Here is a 19,667-nt window from a genome sequence, read left to right on the forward strand (position 1 = left end):
GCCATTAGCAGTGATCAAGGTCACTGCAGCCCAGATGTGGTACCAAATAGGTAGCGGCCTAATAAAGCCCACTGCTAGCCAATCCTGTTACCCTTCCTTCCTCCCTTCCTCCCTCCCTCCCATCCTTCCTGTCTTTCACTCTCAATATCCTTCCTTCCTATTTTTCACTCTCAATATTCTTCCTTCCTTCCTGTCTTTCAATATCCTTCCTTCCTTCCTTCCTTCCTTCCTTCCTTCCTTCCTTCCTTCCTTCCTTCCTTCCTTCCTTCCTTCCTGTCTTTCAATATCCTTCCTTCCTTCCTTCCTTCCTTCCTTCCTTCCTGTCTTTCAATATCCTTCCTTCCTTCCTTCCTTCCTTCCTTCCTGTCTTTCAATATCCCTCCTTCCTTCCTGTCTTTCACTCTCAATATCCTTCCTTCCCATTTTTCACTCTCAATATTCTTCCTTCCTTCCTTCCTTCCTTCCTTCCTTCCTTCCTTCCTTCCTTCCTTCCTTCCTTCCTGTCTTTCAATATCCTTCCTTCCTTCCTTCCTTCCTTCCTTCCTTCCTTCCTTCCTTCCTTCCTTCCTTCCTGTCTTTCAATATCCTTCCTTCCTTCCTTCCTTCCTTCCTTCCTTCCTTCCTTCCTTCCTTCCTTCCTTCCTTCCTGTCTTTCAATATCCCTCCTTCCTTCCTGTCTTTCACTCTCAATATCCTTCCTTCCCATTTTTCACTCTCAATATTCTTCCTTCCTTCCTTCCTTCCTTCCTTCCTTCCTTCCTTCCTTCCTTCCTTCCTTCCTGTCTTTCAATATCCCTCCTTCCTTCCTGTCTTTCACTCTCAATATCCTTCCTCCCTTCCTTCTCCCTCTCCTCTCCTCTCGTCTTTCCTTTTTTCTTTTTTTATTAAAAAATTGTAATATATATGTATTACAAAGAGGCAGACCAATTTTTCTGAAGCCCATTCCTCCAGCTGTTGACCGCTAGTTTCAATACAGCAAATCAAGTCAGTGTTATTTGCCAGAAAGTAGGAAGAAGGTGGGGAAAAAAAACCCACCACCACAATAGGGTCTTTGATCATGTACTTACAATTACCATCATGACTTTTTAAAAATATCCCCTTCCTCTCTTTTCATGGCACTAATGGCTTTGGATGAGCTTTCCCCCCACCCCCCCAAAAGGACCACAATGGGAAATTCAGCCGGAAATAAAAGCGCGCTTCTTAAAAATTGTGTATTCGGCATTGTTTTCTAGCTTGGCTCGAAGTCTGGATTTTCTTCGGTTTAGCTAGGACGAAGGGAGGGACTGGATGGCAGGGGAAGGCGGAAGAGGATAAATTAAGCAATTTCTGGATTTGGCAATTTTGTCTTATTAGCAGTCAGTTCCTTAAGGGGAGAAACCGTAGCGGAGTAAATTGCATTAGGAGAAACAGCTGAATTGGATTTACAGAACAGAGAATCCAGCTTTGAGTTCTTTTGCTGTCTTTAAAAAACAACAAAGTACTGCAAATATGTTGTCGAAGAAATGCGTTCTGTTTTATTTTATTGGCTGGTTTACGATGCACACTTTCCCAATCTAGGCTCCATCAAAGGTTATCCATCAACGCAACTCATACTCTCTTTCCCTGAAAATAAGACCTCCCCGGATATTAAGTCCAATCGGGATTTTGAGCACATGCGCTAAAATAAACCCTCCCCTGAAAATATTGCAACACAGCAGCAGCCATGAGGTCACCACGCTCGCCGCCTCCTGCACCCCAAAAATAATAAGACCTCCCCGAAAATAAGTTTTAATTCAGGGTTCAAAAGAAAATAAGACCCTGTCTTATTTTCGGGGAAACACGGTACTCATTTTTGTACAAACCAAGATTTATTCTGTTAATTTTTTCCAAAATTCTGAATTATTTCTTTCTTTTTAATATATGTTTTATTGATGCATTTTTAAATAAACATAAAAAGTTCCATATCTCTTTGAACAGCGTGTTTTTCTGGGCACAGTTTGTCCCCTGTTTTATTTTTGGGGAAACATGGTATTCTTATTCTTCTTTTTTTTCAATGTGTAGGAAGTTAGTGCCCACCCCTCTTCTAGAAAAATGAAATATGGAAATATTAAAAGGGCAGAATATTATACTTCCCTGGATGAGAAATGGAGAAAGGTGTTTTTAGACAGGAAGCAGACTCACTCTTAATAGCCTCCACCGCTTAGAGAGGGCTGTAAAGCGGTATATACTGTAAGTCTAAGTGCTATTGCTATTGCTATTGCTGTTTCTTTTCTCCTTCCTTCCTTCCTTCCTTCCTTCCTTCCTTCCTTCCTTCCTTCCTTCCTTCCTTCCTTCCTTCCTTCCTTCCTTCCTGTCTTTCACTCTCAATATCCTTCCTCCCTCCCTCCCTCCCTCCCATGGTTCGCAATAGTAGGAATGCAGCATGGCATACTCTGCCCACTGCCAGGAGTTTGATCCTGACCGCCTTAAGGTTGACTCAGCCTTCCATCCTTCTGAGGTGGGTAAAATGAGGACCCCAATTGTTGGGGGACAATAGGCTAACTTTGTAAACTGCTTAGAGAGGGGCTGTAAAGTGGTATATAAGACTAAGTGCTATTGCTAATGCTGATTGGGAACAATCAGAAATGCTTATTTATTCCATCCACTCCCTTTCCCTGTAAACTTCAAGAGGTTTACAGGGAGTAACAGCATTAAAGCCACAGGTAGCACCAACATCAAAATAAACGGGCACCGTCCTAATTTCCCCATCTGTTTTCAGTTTTCAGGCCTTCCGCTGCATGCCAGGAGCCTGATTTGTTTAAATGTTGGGTCATTGCATTCATAACATGGCATTACTTACGCTCGTTCTGTTTCCCGCTTTAATCGAACGCATAAACAGTTTTAATCCCTCCGTGTGACGCCATCCTGGAATTTGGTTGCAAGGCTCTCTCCGGTGTCCTCCCCCCCCTGCAAGCCAGCAAAGCGTCTCCTTTGACTGGGATGGTTAGTCACAGCTCCCTGCCAATCAAACCCAAGCATTCCCCATGGCGAGTCCCATTTTCCACGGTGGATTTTACACCTTGCAAAAGGCAAAAGCTCCATCTGTAGGTGCACGCTCCATTTATGAGATGCGCGCCGTCTTACAGATGCTTGCTGTTTGAGTGCTCTCGCTGGTCCCCGGCTGTGGCTGTGTTGTTGTCTCCAAATTAGATCATTTGCAAACCTTTTTACGAAGCCCCCTGTTCTGACCTCGGCTTCCCTGAAAAGCACGAAGCAGAGTCCTGGTCCCGACAAAACCCCTTTTTATTCAACGAATGTGATTTTCTCTCCTTCACCTTCAAAGGCTTGGCAAGCAGTCCTTCAAAGGAATATTTATGACCACAGACCTTATCTAGCTTGGAAAGCTGCCATGTGAATATTTTCCAAATGAGATGCTGTGCAAGGAAAGACTGGGCACAGAGTCTCTGAGATTCATGGACAGATCTTCACACTCCTGAAACAAATCTAACACCTGAACGAACAAATTGTTTCCTGCAAAAGTCCACTCCCCTTTCGCTCCTCTTTTGTTTCCTATGGGAGGGGCCAAGCACCTTCCACCTGTGACTTTACTCCCAAGTTGACCCTGATTTCTGAGTTGTTCCTTTCTTCTGGCAACTCTGTGCATGCGCACACTGGGAACAGGCTCCAGCTGTTCCTCTGCCTCACCAATGTCTGACTCTGAAGGCAGCTGATAACTGTCAGACGGCCCTGGCCCCCTCTCTGCCTCCAACACAGAGCCCTCCTCCGAGCCTTCCCCAGACTCCAGGACTGGCCCATCTTCCTCCTCACTGTCCGATACTGCTGGTCCCTGGCGGGCCACAGCACCACCTCATTAGTCCACCATCCTGCAAACCTGTACCCTTCAGAACGGGCTGGTTGAGATTTACGACAGTGGCCTAACGTGGACGTTTGAGCTTCAAAGATCTTTAGAAAACCCACATCCTTCCTTTTCTATTCTGGCCGTTTTGCCCTGGATTCAAACGGAGTTTTACGCAGTCAAATCCTGTTATGAATTCTGACAGGCCCGAAGAGAAGAGATCCGTAATGCAGAGCTTTGATATTAAAATGCATTTCAAGGAGCTGATGTTTCCTCCCCCCCCCTCGGTGTCTCCCTCCCCTCCCCTTTGTAAGGATAGTTATAAAAGGGCTGTGACTTTCTGGTGTGGCTAACATGACAAAGGGGTTGTGGGTTGGGATGAAGGCTCTTGATCTCCTTAGGGGGCAGCTTATGAATCAGAGGAGAACAAAGAACTGGCTAGTTCATTCCTCAAGTTCTAAGCTGTCTGTTCGGCAGCTTTTTCAAGCCCATTTATTTTCTTTAAGCCTCAGTACCTCTGAGCCAGAATCTTACCCTTGGGAAAGGTTGGGAAATTCTCTTTCTCTTGGAAAAATCCATCACGTCCATAAAGCTACCAGGAGATGCTTTGGATAATGAGATGAATGGGATATAAATTTAAAAAAACTAACTAACCAACCAACCAACCAACTGTGGGGTTCTTGGTTTTTCATTACCCAACTAGATAACAGCTTCAGTGCTAGCTAATGTATTGTGCTATGTTGTTACCTAGTTGAGTAATGAAATGTCTACAAGAAACCACTATGCTCAGAGAACATCAAGGACTCCACAGATCTCCTCCTCCTCCGCCTCCCTGCAAACCCCATTCCTTTCTAGCGTTGATGATGTTACTAGTTGGGTAATAAAATGTCTGCAAGAAAACAGCCAAGCTCAGAGAGCACCAAGGATCCTATAGTTGTTGTCCTGCCTCCTCCTCCTCCTCCTCCTCCTCCTCCTCCTCCTCCTCCTCCTCCTCCTCCTCCTCCTCCTCCTCCTCCTCCTCCTCCTCCTCCTCCTCCTCCTCCTCCTCCTCCTCCTCCTCCTCCTCCTCCTCCTCCCTGCAAACCCCATTCCTTTCTAGCGTTGATGATGTTACTAGTTGGGTAATAAAATGTCTGCAAGAAAACAGCCAAGCTCAGAGAGCACCAAGGATCCTATAGTTGTTATCCTGCCTCCTCCTCCTCCTCCTCCTCCTCCTCCTCCTCCTCCTCCTCCTCCTCCTCCTCCTCCTCCTCCTCCTCCTCCTCCTCCCTGCAAACCCCATTCCCTTCTAGCATTGATGATGTTGCTAGTTGAGTAATAAAATGTCTGCAAGAAAACAGCCAAGCTCAGAGAGCACCAAGGACCCTATAGTTGTTGTCCTGCCTCCTCCTCCTCCTCCTCCTCCTCCTCCTCCTCCTCCTCCTCCTCCCTGCAAACCCCATTCCCTTCTAGCATTGATGATGTTGCTAGTTGAGTAATAAAATGTCTGCAAGAAAACAGCCAAGCTTAGACAGGATCAAGGAGGCCACAGTCCTCCTCCTCCTCTCTGCAAACCCCACTCCTTCTAGCACTGATGATGTTACCTAGTTTGGCAATGAAACTGCTGCAAGAAAACATCCAAGCTCAAGAGAGTACCAAGGACCTCACAGTTGTTCTCCACAGCGTATTCATCCAATGCATACCTCACGGACCTCGACCTATGACACTTGAGCCCACCATTTCTGTTACTGAGACAGTTAAATGAATTTTGCCCCACCGAACGACCTTTCTCGCTACAGTTGTTAAGTGAGCTGTTGCAGTTGTTAAGTAGGCAACCTGAGATCGCGGAAGATGCTGCGATACTTGTGTGAAGAATGGCCACAACTCCCTTTCCCTCCCCCCCGTGCTGTTGTAACTTTGAACGGTCACTAAATGAGGACTCCCTGTTCACAGAGGGATTCAGCTGACCAACTCTTTAAGCTATACCAGTGGAGCCCCCGCCCCCTTCCGTTTGGTAGAGTTAATGAAAATATTTGCAATAACATTTGTTAGTAGGAGATGCTCTCCGTTCTCTTCCAGTTTCCTCTCTAACAGCCAAAGCTCTTAACAATCTGATAATCCCCCATGAATGACTTTGGATAAAAAAAAAGGTTGTCTTTTTTTTTTTTTTAAATGTGGTTTAATTAATTTACAGCATTCCTCGGTGAGGGCCACTGGCTTAGGCAGTTTTAGGAAAGGATTAGTTGAAGCTAGGGTGGATAAGCTTTGTATTCGTGGTTCTGAGGGACTACAGCCTAAAATTGGAAAGTCTTGCACTTATCTAGGTTTTTAGGCCACATGATAGGGACGTAGTGGCTAAGACGCTGAGCTTGTCAATCAGAAAGGTCGGCAGTTCGGCGGTTCGAATCCCTAGCGCCGCGTAAGGGAGGGAGCTCCCGTTACTTGTCTCAGCTTCTGCCAACCTAGCAGTTTGAAAGCAGGTAAAAAATGCAAGTAGCAAAATAGGGACCACCTTTGGTGGGAAGGGAACAGCGTTCCGTGCGCCTTTGGCGTTGAGTCATGCAATGCAATAGCACCCAATGTTCAAGTCTGTCAAAATCCATCTGTACCTTAAACCTGTCTTCTGGAGTGTTGGCTATTCCTTGTATATTTTTTAAAGTAATTTTTTCTTATTCCTCCTGACAGTCCTTTTAAATTTTTTAAATTTTAAATTTTAAATTTTGTTATTATAATTGGGGTATTTTAACGGTGATTTTTAACTGTCTAATGTGATGTAACTTGTTACCTCCTCCGTGCATGTATGTCTTTGTATATATGTATGTTTATGTGTTTGTATATATGTTTTATGTTTTATATGTTCTATTGTACGCCACCCCGAGTCCTATCTGGAAAGGGAGCGGCTAATAAATTCAAATTTATTATTTATTATTATTATTTTGTAGCTATTCTTTGTCTATTTTAACTTCCAGCCTCCTAATCATCTTTGTTGCTCTTCTCTGCGCTCTTTCCAGAATCTCAACATCTTTTTTATATTTTGCTGCCCAAAATTGGACATCAAAATCAAGTGTGGGCTTGATAAGGATGCTTGCGAATCTCCATTGACTTAAAAGGTAAAGGTTCCCCTCGCACATCTGTGCTAGTCGTTCCCGACTCTAGGGGGCGGTGCTCATCTCCGTTTCGAAGCCGAAGAGCCAGCGCTGTCCAAAGACGTCTCCGTAGTCATGTGGCCGGCATGACTCAATGCTGGAGGCGCACAGAACACTGTTCCCTTCCCACCAAAGGTGGTTCCTATTTTTCTACTTGCATTTTTTACGTGCTTTCGAACTGCTAGGTTGGCAGAAGCTGGGACAAGTCACGGGAGCTCGCTCCGTTACGCGGCACTAGGGATTCGAACCGCCGAACTGCCGACCTTTCTGATCGACAAGCTCAGTGTCTTAGCCCCTGAGCCACCACATCCCATAGTCCATAGACTTATGCCAAGCATCCTCAAACAGCCATAAAACAAACAAGCCAGAGATTTAAAGACAAACCTCCATTGACCCCTTGGTTTCAGGACATTGCATTGTGCAACTGCAGACTGTTGGTGATGGTTTACTGCGCTGATCCAGCAAATTGTAAATAAATGCTTGTGGTTTTGGTCTCCTCATTATAGGCGTCTGCGTTTGGAGAACGCAAGTGGCACAGTGCTCGGCTTTTTTTTTTGACAAGAGGCAATTTTTCTGCAAATGTTCGCTTCGCCAGATCATTCTCTCTTAGCCTTCTACCCCCCCAGCCGAGTCTCTGGAGTCCTTTCCGTATAGCTAAAGCGCATAAGGCATCAGCTAAATGAATTTTAAAAAGATGACTGCGCTAATTCGGTGTTGTTAGCAGTTAAGAGCCTTGGCGAAATGAACGTTTGAAATAGGTCCCCATTTAGCTGGAAAATACAAGGGATACAATCTTGACCTGATCATTCTGTCCTAACCTCAGGGTTTATTCATAACATTAATTGAGGGGAGGCAGAAAGAAACCCCCTGGATGTTTATATATGTGTGTGTGTGTGTGTGTGTGTGTGTGTGTGTGTGTGTATAAGATATAGATATAGATATAGATAGATAGATAGATAGATAGATAGATAGATAGATAGATAGATAGATAGATAGATATAGATATAGATGATATAGATAGATAGATAGATAGATAGATAGATAGATAGATAGATAGATAGATGATAGATATAGATATATCGATATAGTTATAGATAGATAGATAGATGATAGATAGATATAGATAAATATAGATATATATAAACATACCAGGCATACCAGGGGTTGTAACACAAATACATATATATAAACATATATATGTATATAAGGTAAAGGGTCCCCTTGCACATAGGTGATAATTGTTCCCGACTCTAGGGGGCGGTGCTCATCTCTGTTTCAAAGCCAAAGAGCCAGCGCTCTCTGAAGACGTCTCCGTGGTCTCAACGCCGAAGGCCCATGGAACACTTTTCCCTTCCCACCAAAGGTGGTTCCTATTTTTCTACTTGCATTTTTACGCGCTTTCGAACTGCTAGGTTGGCAGAAGCTGGGACAAGTCACAGGAGCTCACTCCGTTACGCGGCGCTAGGGATTCGAACTTCTGAACTACTAACTTGTCTGAATGACAAGCTCGGTGTCTTAGCCACCGAGCCACCGCATCCCTAAAATATATAATATTTTAATATTTTTCACTGCCATATATATATATGTGTGTGTGTGTGTGTGTTGTATTTGTGCTGATAAATAAAGGGAGACTAGTATAGATCTATTTCAAGCTATTTAGCTCTCATCAGCTAGCCATACCCTTACTGGGATTCGAACCTGGGCTTACCAGGGGTTGTAACACAAATACATACATACATACATACATACATACATACATACATGCATACATACATACACACACACACACACAAAATGTACTTTTATATTTTTCACTGCCCAAAGTCCTTCTTGGCAGTCTAGAAACATGAAATACAAGCACAGGTAGACCTCCACCTATGACCAGAACTGAGCCCATCATTTTGGTTGTGAAGTGAGAAGTTGCTAAGTGACTTTTGCCTCCTTTTAACGCCTTTCTTGCTAAGGGACTCTCTGCCGCTCTCAAGTCAGTGACCCGGTTGTTAAGTGAATCCGGCTTCCCCGCTGACTTTGCTTGTCAGAAGATCGCCAAAGGTGATCACATGACCCTGAGGGGTGCAAGGGGGGGACGGACAAGATGCTACAACCGTCACAAGGATGAGTCCGTTTGCCAAGCGCCCGAGTTTTAATCAAAAGACCCTAGGGATGCTGCAACGGGCGTTAAGTGTGAAAAAAAAATGCCCACGCTACACTTTTTCCAGGGATGTCGCAACTTGGGACGGGGTCCCTAAAGGAAACCGTCGTTAAGTCGAGGACTACCTGTCATCTTAACGCAACGTGACGTGTTGGGCACGGTGATTATGCAGGAACGGAAGAAAAAGAAGAAGCAGAAAAGAAGACCACAGCAAAAGGAAAGCGGGTTCTGTTTTTTGTTCTGTTTTTAATACTCTTGACAAATTGTCCAGAAAGAAAGAACATAACAACAGCTAAAACTCCCCAAAACACGATCGTTATTTTATTTTATTTATTTTTTAAGGCCACGTTTAAAAAAAAACAGCAACAAACCACAACCACGGATGGAGGACTTTTAAGGCTTCTTTTAAAAACAAGGAACAACTCATCGGAGGTCATGGCATGTGAATACTGAGTTGGAAATAAAGATTCCCATAGGGAAATCTGTCAAACCCCCCCCCCCAACAGCCCAAGTCTCAACAACGTTGGACAACAAGCCAATATCAGGGTATTTTCCGCTGTTCTTAATGGCAAACGGACGGATCTCAATGGAGCACGTATCCAGCATATTCCCAGCAAAAAATTGAAGCTGTTCGTCTTTTGACAAGGGACAGAACCTCTTATTATTATTGTTTGTGTGTGTGTGTTTTCTTTTTGTTTTAAACCCATCAAAGGGGATATATATATTTATACCTATATATATATATTTCCTTAAATCACAAACGGAATCAAAGAGTGAGCCATTATTATTATTATCATTATTATTATTTTTATAATATACAAAGGCAGCACAACCAATTGTGCCGGAATGTACTCTGTTATCAGAGACGACTGTACAGCAATCTTGCTTTTTTATTTGGCAAGGTTTTACAAATCTAATACTTAAGAGAAGTTTTTTTCTTTCTTTCTTTCCCCGTCTTCTACTTTCATCGATTACCAAAATAGAGAAAAAGAGACAGAGAGAGAGGGAGAGGGAGAGAGAGAGAGAGGGAGTGGTAGGATTCAGCCAGTTCGCACCTATTCGGGAAAACCGGTTGTTAACTTTCTAAGCAATACAATACAATACAATAGTAGAGTTGGAAGGGACCTTGGAGGCCTTCTAGTCCAACCCCCTGCCTAGGCAGGAAACCCTATACCGTTTCAGACAGATGGCTTCCAGCAGTTGGGAGAACCGGTTGTTGGAAGAAATCTCCTTTTGTTTTTTTCCCCCACTTTACAAGGCTAATCCTGTAAGGAAGGCAGGAAGGAAACATGCTGGTGTTTCTAGCCTCATCTTTATCGCCCTGCTTACAGAAACTGCCTCTCCGGTTAACCCTTATGACATTGTCACAGCTAAGGCGAAGCGCCCATCGACCTGAGCGATGTTGAGTTGGCCACACCCACACAGTCACATGGCCACCGAGCCACGCCTACCCACCACTGGGGAGGGAGGGAGGGAGGGAGGGAGGGAGAGAGAGAGAGAGAGAGAGAGAGAGAGAATTTGCATAGATTGTACATTCAACTCAAAAGAGATTTTTCTTTTAAAACCCCGTTTTCTTCCCTCGTCCGGTTTCCTGTTCCTCAAACGAATGTAATTTTTTAATTATCAGTGAGGTAGTACCTTTGGTAGCACCCTTGAGCAAAGGAAGAAGAAGGCAGACATGATTTAAAAACAACAACAACCCAGAACAGACTGAAAAAGAGAGCTGGTTGGCATGGGGAGTCAGCCTTCCTTTCTAAGATTCTACGACCGTGGTGGAATGTACCATTCAAACCATTTGGAGATGGGGTGTGTGTGTTTCTACAGGGAGTCCTCGACTTACGACCCCAATGGAGCCGAAACGTGTGCGGTTAAAGGAGAGGTGAAGCAAGTTTCACCCCCTTTCGCGACCTTTCTTGCCCCAGTCGTTAAGCGAGTCGCTGCAGCTGTTGAGTGAATCGGACTTCCTTCCTTGGACTTTGCTTGTCAGATGGGGATTACATAACCCCGAGACACTGCAATTGTCGTAAAGATGAGTCAGACGCCAAACATCGGCAGTCTGAATCACGTGAGAAAAGTCAGAATGCTGCAACGGTCGTGAGCAGGGAAAACGGCCATTAAAGTCACGTTTTCCTGTGCCGTTGTAACTTTGGTCGCTAAACGAACCGCTGTAAGATGAGGACTTGCTGTAGTTGTCACTCCCCTCCCGCCCTGCCCCCCCGGCCCCTCCTGACAGCAACGTTTTGGGTCAAGAACTTGAGCTACTCAAATTGCTTCCAATGGCTGGGGTTTTTTTTGCGGGGGGGGGGGGGGAATAATTTAATAATAATAATAATTTATTAAATTTCTAGACTGCCCCCTCTCCTCGGAGGGACTTCTGAAATGCTTCTGAATCCCAGGGGAGAGAAAAGGATGAACACAATTATTTCCTATTTCACGTGTCCTGCTGTTATCGGATATTTTCCACTTGGCTGAATCTCATCACTTTGGCTCCCCTCGCGATTGGGAACGGCAGGAAGGGAGATCAAAAGAGCTTTTGAGTCACGCAAGCTTGAGTTTTTGACCTTTCCTTAGGAGCATCTACCGCTGGGACTCCTGGCTTCCTGGCAGGACCTTGACAAACCATTTAAGGGCAAGCCTCCGAATCATCTTTGTTGCTCTTCTCTGCACTCTTTCCAGAGTCTCAACATCTTTTTTTATATTTTGGTGCCCAAAATGGGATGCAATATTCCAAGTGTGGTCTTGATCAGGATGCTTGCGAATCTCCATAGACTTAAAAGGTAAAGGTTCCCCTCGCACATATGTGCTTAGTCGTTCCCGACTCTAGGGGGCGGTGCTCATGTCCGTTTCAAAGCCGAAGAGACAGCACTGTCCGAAGACGTCTCCGTGGTCATGTGGCATGACTAAACACCGAAGGCTCATGGAATGTTGTTACTTTCCCACCAAAGGTGGACCCTATTTTTCTACTTGCATTTTTACATGCTTTCAAACGGCTAGGTTGGCAGAAGCTGGGACAAGTAACAGGAGCTCACTCCATCACACAGCGGTAGGGATTCGAACTGCCCAATTGTCTTTCTCCTTTGAACTGACTCCCTCGCTAGCTTCTATTTGGGAGAGCAGAGGTCTCCAAACCGGGAAACTTTAAGACGTGTGGCCTTCAACTCCCAGAATTCCTCAACCCGCTAAGTAATTCTGGGAGTTGAAGTCCACACGTCTCAAAGTTGCCAAGTTTGGAGACCCTGCTTTAGTCCAGAGAAGTCTCGGGTGACCCTGATCTCACCTGAAGGACCAAAGTCCGAATCTCTGTTGGCACCAGAGGGTGAAATGAACACTCTGTGGATTTGCTATGATCATCTTGTAAGTTTGGCTTTTTGGAGTAATGTTGTTAATGCTTTTGTGAAATGTGAAAGGGAAGGGGTTTTTTTTGGAAAAATGAGGACCCCTGGAAAAAATAAAACAGAGGAATTTTATCAATTGTGGCTAAGCTGCTTTGCAAAGGCTTTCGGGAAACTGAAAAAAAATATATGGGATGCAGCCTATTGGTGGGTGAGATTGAGAAATAAATCAGTGCTGATCAGAGTTGAAAAGACGTTGCCTCTGCCTTTCTAGGAACCTCTGACGTTTCCCACCATTGGTTTCTCCTTTCTTGCCTGTTCCTGCCCGACTTCCAAAACCCTTGAGATGACAAAACTGGTCGGTAAAAGAGGCTGGGATTTTCAGCCCCATCTTGAACATGGATTCGTAGGTTTTCTTAAAAGACCCCCCTCCATCAGCTCACCTGCAACCTGTACCAACCCCATCCGAAGATTATCGCGAGGGGCAAATGCTCAGGGGTTCCCCTTTAAAGCCAGCGATAGGGGAGTACCAGGTGCTACCTCAAGCGTCCATCTGGTCTCACGGGGCCCAGCTCGGACTTTGGATCCGGGCTGAGGGAACTCCAAGACGTCTGGCTGCAGGCCTGCATGACCGGACAGGAGGTTGGGCCTGTAGCACAGACATCGACCGCTGACCACACGCTTCCTACCAAACTGTCCACCCAGTTCTCCAGCTTAGCGCCCGTCAACATGGCATTCTTCTTCAATTGCTCCAGTTGGCCAGTGCTGACTGGAATGTTTAGCACAGGGTTGAGCCCTTGGAAGCTCTGCTCCATGTAGGAGTTCTTCGGAGGTCCACCATGCAGCTTCGTGGCTTCTTCTAAAGGCAAAAGAGAAGTATTTGGGTTAATATATAGCAAAGCAAAGCACAGGCACGAAGCCGAAGGCGCCAGCCTGAAGATGGCGAGTGGGACCTGAAGATGGCGAGTTGAGCCATCTAACTAAAGCTTGGTTAAAGTTTCAAACATGGAACACCCCAAATATTTCAAGGTCATCATCTATTAAATATGTGCTGAGGAGCGGGTTTCCTCCTCCCCTACCATTAATGGCAGCTTCTGGGCTATAATTTGTCAAAGCCTTCCTTGCTTGGCCTGAGGATAATTCTTCCCAACATCTCTCTCTCTCTATTTTTTTTCTTAAAGGGCGCTTGTTCTTGCGTGCAATTTCCTTGTAAATTTTAACTTTGGTATGTAAATCGCCCGTAAACTGGAGTGAAAGTCTCAAGCCGCCAGCTGAGCGGTTTGAAATGGGGAAATGGAGACAGACAGCTAATGTCCGCTGAGCTTTTCTGAGTAGCAAAAACTGCTCCATTAATTCCAAAAAAATAAAATAAAAAATAACCCCCCAAAAAGATCCTGCAGAGAAAAGATCACAACGGGGTCAGCAGGGGGCGGTCGAAAAAGTCGAGAAGTGAGACACACATCAAAAAATAAGTAGAACTTCAACCCCCACCGCCACAGCTGCCTTCCTAACCTTTTGATCACACCCTGCAGACACAGCTGGAAATGATCCAGTCTTTTCAAACGTGTGATTACAGGGGGAAAAAAAGAGATCTTCCTTTCAGGTAAGTATTATGAGGGAAAGGTTTCCCCTTTATGGTTGGGTTCGACTTTACGCGGTGATGCTTATCTCCATTTCTTAGCCGAGGGAGCCAGCGTTGTCCAAAGATGCTTCCATGGTTGCGTGGCTCATGGTCACTCATGCCCTCGTCCAAGGGTCAGCAACTTGCAGCTCTGGAGCCGCATGTGGCTCTTTTATCCCTCTGCTGCGGCTCCCTGTCGCCAGTCAACTCCACATTGATAGGGCTTTCGGTTAGGACAGGTAGAGGAATAAGGACGCCGTGCTAGGAGGAGACTCTATGGTGGGGGAACTGGACTTCCGGTCAGCGAAGGAAAAAAGGATGCCATGCTAGGAGGAGACACTATGATGGGGGAACCGGTCTTCTGGTCAGCAAAGGAAAAAGGACGCCGTGCTAGGAGGAGACTCTATGGTGGGGGAACCGGACTTCCGGTCAGCAAAGGAAAAAAAAAAAGGACGCCGTGCTAGGAGGAGACTCTATGGTGGGGGAACTGGACTTCTGGTCAGCAAAGGAAAAAGGACTCTGCACTAGGAGAAGACTCTATGATGGAGGAACCGGACTTCCGGTCAGCTCCAGAATTGAATGGAGGGTTTCCGATTAGGACCTTTGTGGCTCTGAGTGTTTAATGTTGCTGACCCCTGCACTAGTCACTTCCCGTCTTGATTACTGCAACACGCTCTACATGGGGCTGCCCTTGAAGAGCATCCGGAAGCTCCAGTTGGTGCAAAATGCAGTGGCCCGCATGGTTTTGTGCAAGCCCAGGTGTGCACCTTTATCACCGCCATAGAGCTAGGGTGAGCAGGCGTGGCCATCTGCAATTTCTGCTACCAGTTCGGGCAAACCGGTAGAATACCACCTCTGCCCCACTTATGCTGGAGGATTGATTTGACTGAAATCCCAGGGCAATTCTAGGAAGGGAACTGTGTCCATCTATGGTTTCTTCTCAAACTGGAGACGCTTCAGATGACGCTTAAGAGCCATCTGGCCAGTCTTGAACGACAGCCCAACGGTCAGCCTGCCAAAGTTCTCCAAAACTGTTCCGTGGCTGGTTTTATCCATCCCACTCAGCTATCATGTGGTCGGTTTTGGGTTTAGTCTGGAGCAGTCGGGGAATCTGGCCAGGATGTTAAACCTCGATTGGCAGGCTTAGCAACTGACTTGGACCAAAGTCATCTCGAGGGGTGACCTGCTGAGGAAGCGGCTGCTGTCGTCGAAATGGGGAGTCCTGAAAGGGCTGTTTCTACATTCCGAGTTGGAGAAAGTCAAACTGAAATCCAACAGTGTTGTGAAATACCCTTGTCAGAGTTGGAAGGGACCTTGGAGGCCTTCTAGTCCAACTCCCTGCTCAAGCAGGAGACCTTATACTCTTCCAGGCAAGGGGTGGTCCAATCTCTTCTTGGAAACCTTCATTGATGGAGCAACCACAGCTTCTGAAGGCAAGCTCTTCCACTGATTAATTGGTCTCACTGTCAGGAAATTTCTCCTTAGTTCTAAGTTGTTTCTCTCCTTGATTAGTTTTCACCCATTGCTTCTTGTCCTGCCTTCAGTTGCTTTGGAGAGCACTCTTCTTTGTGGAAGAGTATAGAGTCAGGAAAGGACCTTGGAGGTCTTCTAGTCCAACCCCCTGCTTAGGCAGGAAACCCTACACCACTTCAGACAAATGGTTGTCCAACATCTTCTTAAAAACTTCCAGTGTTGGAGCATTCACAACTTCTGGAGGCAAGTTGCTCCTCTGATTAAATGTTCTCACTGTCAGGAAATTTCTCCTCAGTTCTAAGTTGCTTCTCTCCTTGATGAGTTTCCACCCATTGTTTCTTGTTCTACCCTCAGGTGCCTTGGAGAATAGTTTGACTCCCTCTTCTCTGTGGCAGCCCCTCAAATATTGGAAGACTGCTATCATGTCTCCCTTAGTCCTTCTTTTCATTAAACTACCCAGTTCCTGCAACTGCCATGTGTCAATGAAAGGACAGCAAAAATTTGACTCCCTGTGTTGCCGATCGCTAAAAAGTACTCACAATGTTTTGTACTTATACAACTGTGGGGTGGCTTTCCTCCTCCTTCACAACACTGTCCCCTGATTAATACAGAGAGTCCTCAACTTCCAGTGGGTGGAATATTCAGATTTTGCTCCCAACGGTTTCCTCTGCTTTCTCATTTTGAAAACAAACAAACAAACAAACAAAGGCTTACCTTGTCGGATGGCTTGCTTGTTCAAAAACGTCAGAGGAGAGACCAGGAATTTGGTCTCTGCCACAGGGACCCAGTGATGCAAGATTTTAAGCGTCCAGACCCCGGGCCGGAGGGGTAAATTCAAAGGTGGCTTGTAATGGGTGAATTCGGCACTGGATTCGATCAGGATATCGTAGGTGGCGGCGATGACGTTGACGGGGTCTACCCAGATGACTGTCACGGTGACGTTGGGGCCTTTCGCCCACTTCTGCATGCCCACTGGTTCATCCGTCGGGGAAATAAGGCCTCCGAAATTGCGGAATATTCTCTCTTTCGCATCCCAGTCTGTGCCGACCTAAAAGCGCAGGAAGTTGTCAGAAATAACTCTCAGCCAAGGAAAATCTGTTTTCCCTACAACAGCTTTGTGAGGTTGTTGGCTTGTCTCAGAGTCTCCCAGTATTCTGACCTAGGTTTCCCCAGCAGCACAAAGCCAAGGCCTTGTCCCGATAAACCCCTTTTATTTAATTCACAGTGAATTCCTCTCCAGCAAAGTCTTTCCTCGCCCACCGTCTTTCAAGATAGTTCACAATTAGCGACCTTTATCAGGCTCGGAGAGTGGTCAGACTGGTATCTTTCAGACGCTGCAAAACCGGGCAAGGAGTCTCGGAGTGTCACGAAGCAATTAAGTGAACTAATTGTCTCCTGCAAACTCCACTCCCCTGGCGCTCCTCTTTTAATTCCCTATGGGAGGGGCCATTCACCGTCCACCTCCCAAGTCGACCCTTGTTCCTTAGCTGTTCCCTTCTCCTGTCAACTCCTGGCAAATGCGCACACTGGGAACAGGCTCCAGCTGTTCTTCTGCCTCACTGATGTCTTACTCCGAAGGCAGCTGATAACTGTCAGATGGCTCTGGCCCCCTCTCTGCCTCTGACACAGAGCCCTCATCAGAGCCTTCCCCAGACTCCAGGACTGGCCCATGTTCCTCCCCAACCTCCTCACTGTCTGAATCTGCTGCCAGCTCTGCTGGAGGGCTGGCAGGCCATAACACCCAGGTAGAGCCCATGGGGGGAGGGGCTCCAGAACCTGGGGCTCCCCATTCCTGAACCCATAACTTCACAGCAACACAGTTTAAATAACACATCAATAAATGATTTATTTATAGGTCTTTATACAGATGACAAATTATATATAAAAAAGAGCAAATTCTACCCAAATTCATTAAAAGTTGACCAGGGCTAACTATTGATCTGCCTTAATCAACATGCATTAGATGACTTCACCTCTCCTGAATATAAAAGCAAGTGATATTTAAATATCGAACGTTTTAATACCAATTCAAGATTAATAATGCTGTTTCTTCTGGCCTTTTACAATAATTCCAGGAAGAAGCCAAACACTTTTTAAAAAAGGGCTTCAATATACTATTTCAATCCTTTAAAGCATAATTCCAGAGGGGAAAAGGACAAATTTACTAATGCAGGAACTAAACCACAGGCTTTCAAGATTCCGTTAAGTGAAATGTTTCATTAATGATTTCGCCTTGAGTTTTTAAAAGATGACCTTCAACTTTTGGACCAGTGTAATACGTGCCTTCTCCTCCTTGCTGAATGAATAATTTCCACGATGATATGCACCCTAACAAAGCCATTTTAATTAATTAAGCATTAGATGTTTCTTCAGCTGACTGCTAGCTGCAGTTCAGCAGTTCAGATATCTATCTATCTATCTATCTATCTATCTATCTATCTATCTATCTATCTATCTATCTATCTATCTATCATCTCTCTCTCTCTCTTTTTATCTATCATCTAATCAACCTATCTCTATCTATCTATCTATCTATCTATCTATCTATCTATCTATCTATCATCTATCATCTATCTATCATCTCTCTCTCTCTCTTTTTATCTATCATCTAATCAACCTATCTCTATCTATCTATCTATCTATCTATCTATCTATCTATCTATCTATCTATCATCTATCTATCATCTCTCTCTCTCTCTTTTTATCTATCATCTAATCAACCTATATCTATCTATCTATCTATCTATCTATCTATCTATCTATCTATCTATCTATCTATCTATCATCTATCATCTATCTATCTATCTATCTATCTATCTATCATCTATCTCTCTATCACCAAGAGCTGTGGTGGTGCAGTGGTTAGAATGCAGTACTGCAGTACTGCAGGGTACTTTGGCAGTTCGAATCTCTCCATGCTCAAGGTTGACTCCACCTTCCATCCTTCTGAGGTGGGTAAAATGAGGACCCAGATTGTTGGGGGGCAAATAGGCTGACTCTGTAAACCGCTTAGAGAGGGCTGTAAAGCAGCATATAAGTCCAAGTACTATTGTTCTTGCTCTTTTCTCCTTCCTTCCTTCCTTCCTTCCTTCCTTCCTTCCTTCCTTCCTTCCTTCCTTCCTTCCTTCCTCCTTCCCTTCCTTTCCATCCATCCATTCATCCACCCACCCATCCATCCATCCATCGTGCACAGTGGTTAGAATGCAATATTGCAAGCTAATTCTGCCGACTGCCCGCAGTTTGATTCTCACCAAGTAGCGTCCACCAACTCTCACAATCCTGAAGCTTCCCTTAACCGTGTCTTCAAAGCAAAAGATGGCTTCCTTTTATGAGCTAGAAAACTTTCTCCTACCCAACTGTGAGCTTTCTAATTGCAGGGAGTTATTTCTGGCTACGGACGCTAATTTTATACCAAACATTTGGGAAGATGACGACGGTCCCTATAATCTGGGGAAGGTTCTTTTCCAGCTCCTTTTAAGAATACTCTCTCTGATTTCAACCGGAGAAAGTGCAAAAGGAAAGGGAAAAAAAGGCCCTACAACTTTTGCAAAAGACACAAAGCGGCACTTCGGCGGTCGCCCAGCCACAAGGCACAACCTACCATCTCAACGGCCAACACAATTTAACGTTGAGCAAACGTTCAAAGGAGGTCAGGCTAGAAGAACAAGAGTGTCCCTCCTGCCTCGCTGACCTCAAAACCACAATGCATGGAATGACATGGGCCACCCCTGCCAAGGACAGATGGCTACCAATTTAGACGGTTTCTTTTTATATATAAAAAAAAGATGAGATACATTCAGAGGACCAGTAACTCAGTGGCTACTAATCTTGATACTATTTTCTGCCTCCTAATCCACAGGAGCAACCTATTTTAACTCCCTGTTTATTCTTGGGAATGTTTCGAAATTCTTTTAGCGGGTCATCCAGGGACACGGTGGCTCAGTGGCTAAGACGCTGAGCTTGTCGATCAGAGAGGTCGGCAGTTCGGCGGTTCAAATCCCTAGCGCCACGTAACGGAGTGAGCTCCCGTGACTTGTCCCAGCTTCTGCCAACCTCGCCGTTGGAAAGCAGGTAAAAAATGCAAGTAGAAAAATAGGGACCACCTTTGGTGGGAAGGGAAAAGCGTTCTGTGTGCCTTTGGCGTTGAGTC

At 45.3% G+C, this 19,667-nt stretch overlaps 1 protein-coding gene across 2 annotated transcripts in view; it reads right to left on the reverse strand.

Annotated features, from left to right (window-relative positions):
- Window positions 1-9,317: 9,317 nt before the first annotated feature.
- Window positions 9,318-19,667, reverse strand: part of XYLT1 (xylosyltransferase 1) — a 132,904-nt gene continuing 122,554 nt past the window's right edge. For both annotated transcript variants that reach the window (XM_081965744.1, XM_081965745.1), the window contains exons 11-12: window positions 16,232-16,565; window positions 9,318-13,282 (exon numbers count right to left, since the gene is read on the reverse strand). In XM_081965744.1, coding sequence (XP_081821870.1) covers window positions 12,960-13,282; window positions 16,232-16,565 — 657 coding nt within the window. In that variant the 3' untranslated portion in view covers window positions 9,318-12,959. The remainder of the gene's footprint in view (window positions 13,283-16,231; window positions 16,566-19,667) is intronic.

Source organism: Natrix helvetica (genome assembly GCF_964273705.1).
Source record: "Natrix helvetica genome assembly, chromosome: 13".
NCBI lineage: Eukaryota > Metazoa > Chordata > Lepidosauria > Squamata > Natricidae > Natrix > Natrix helvetica.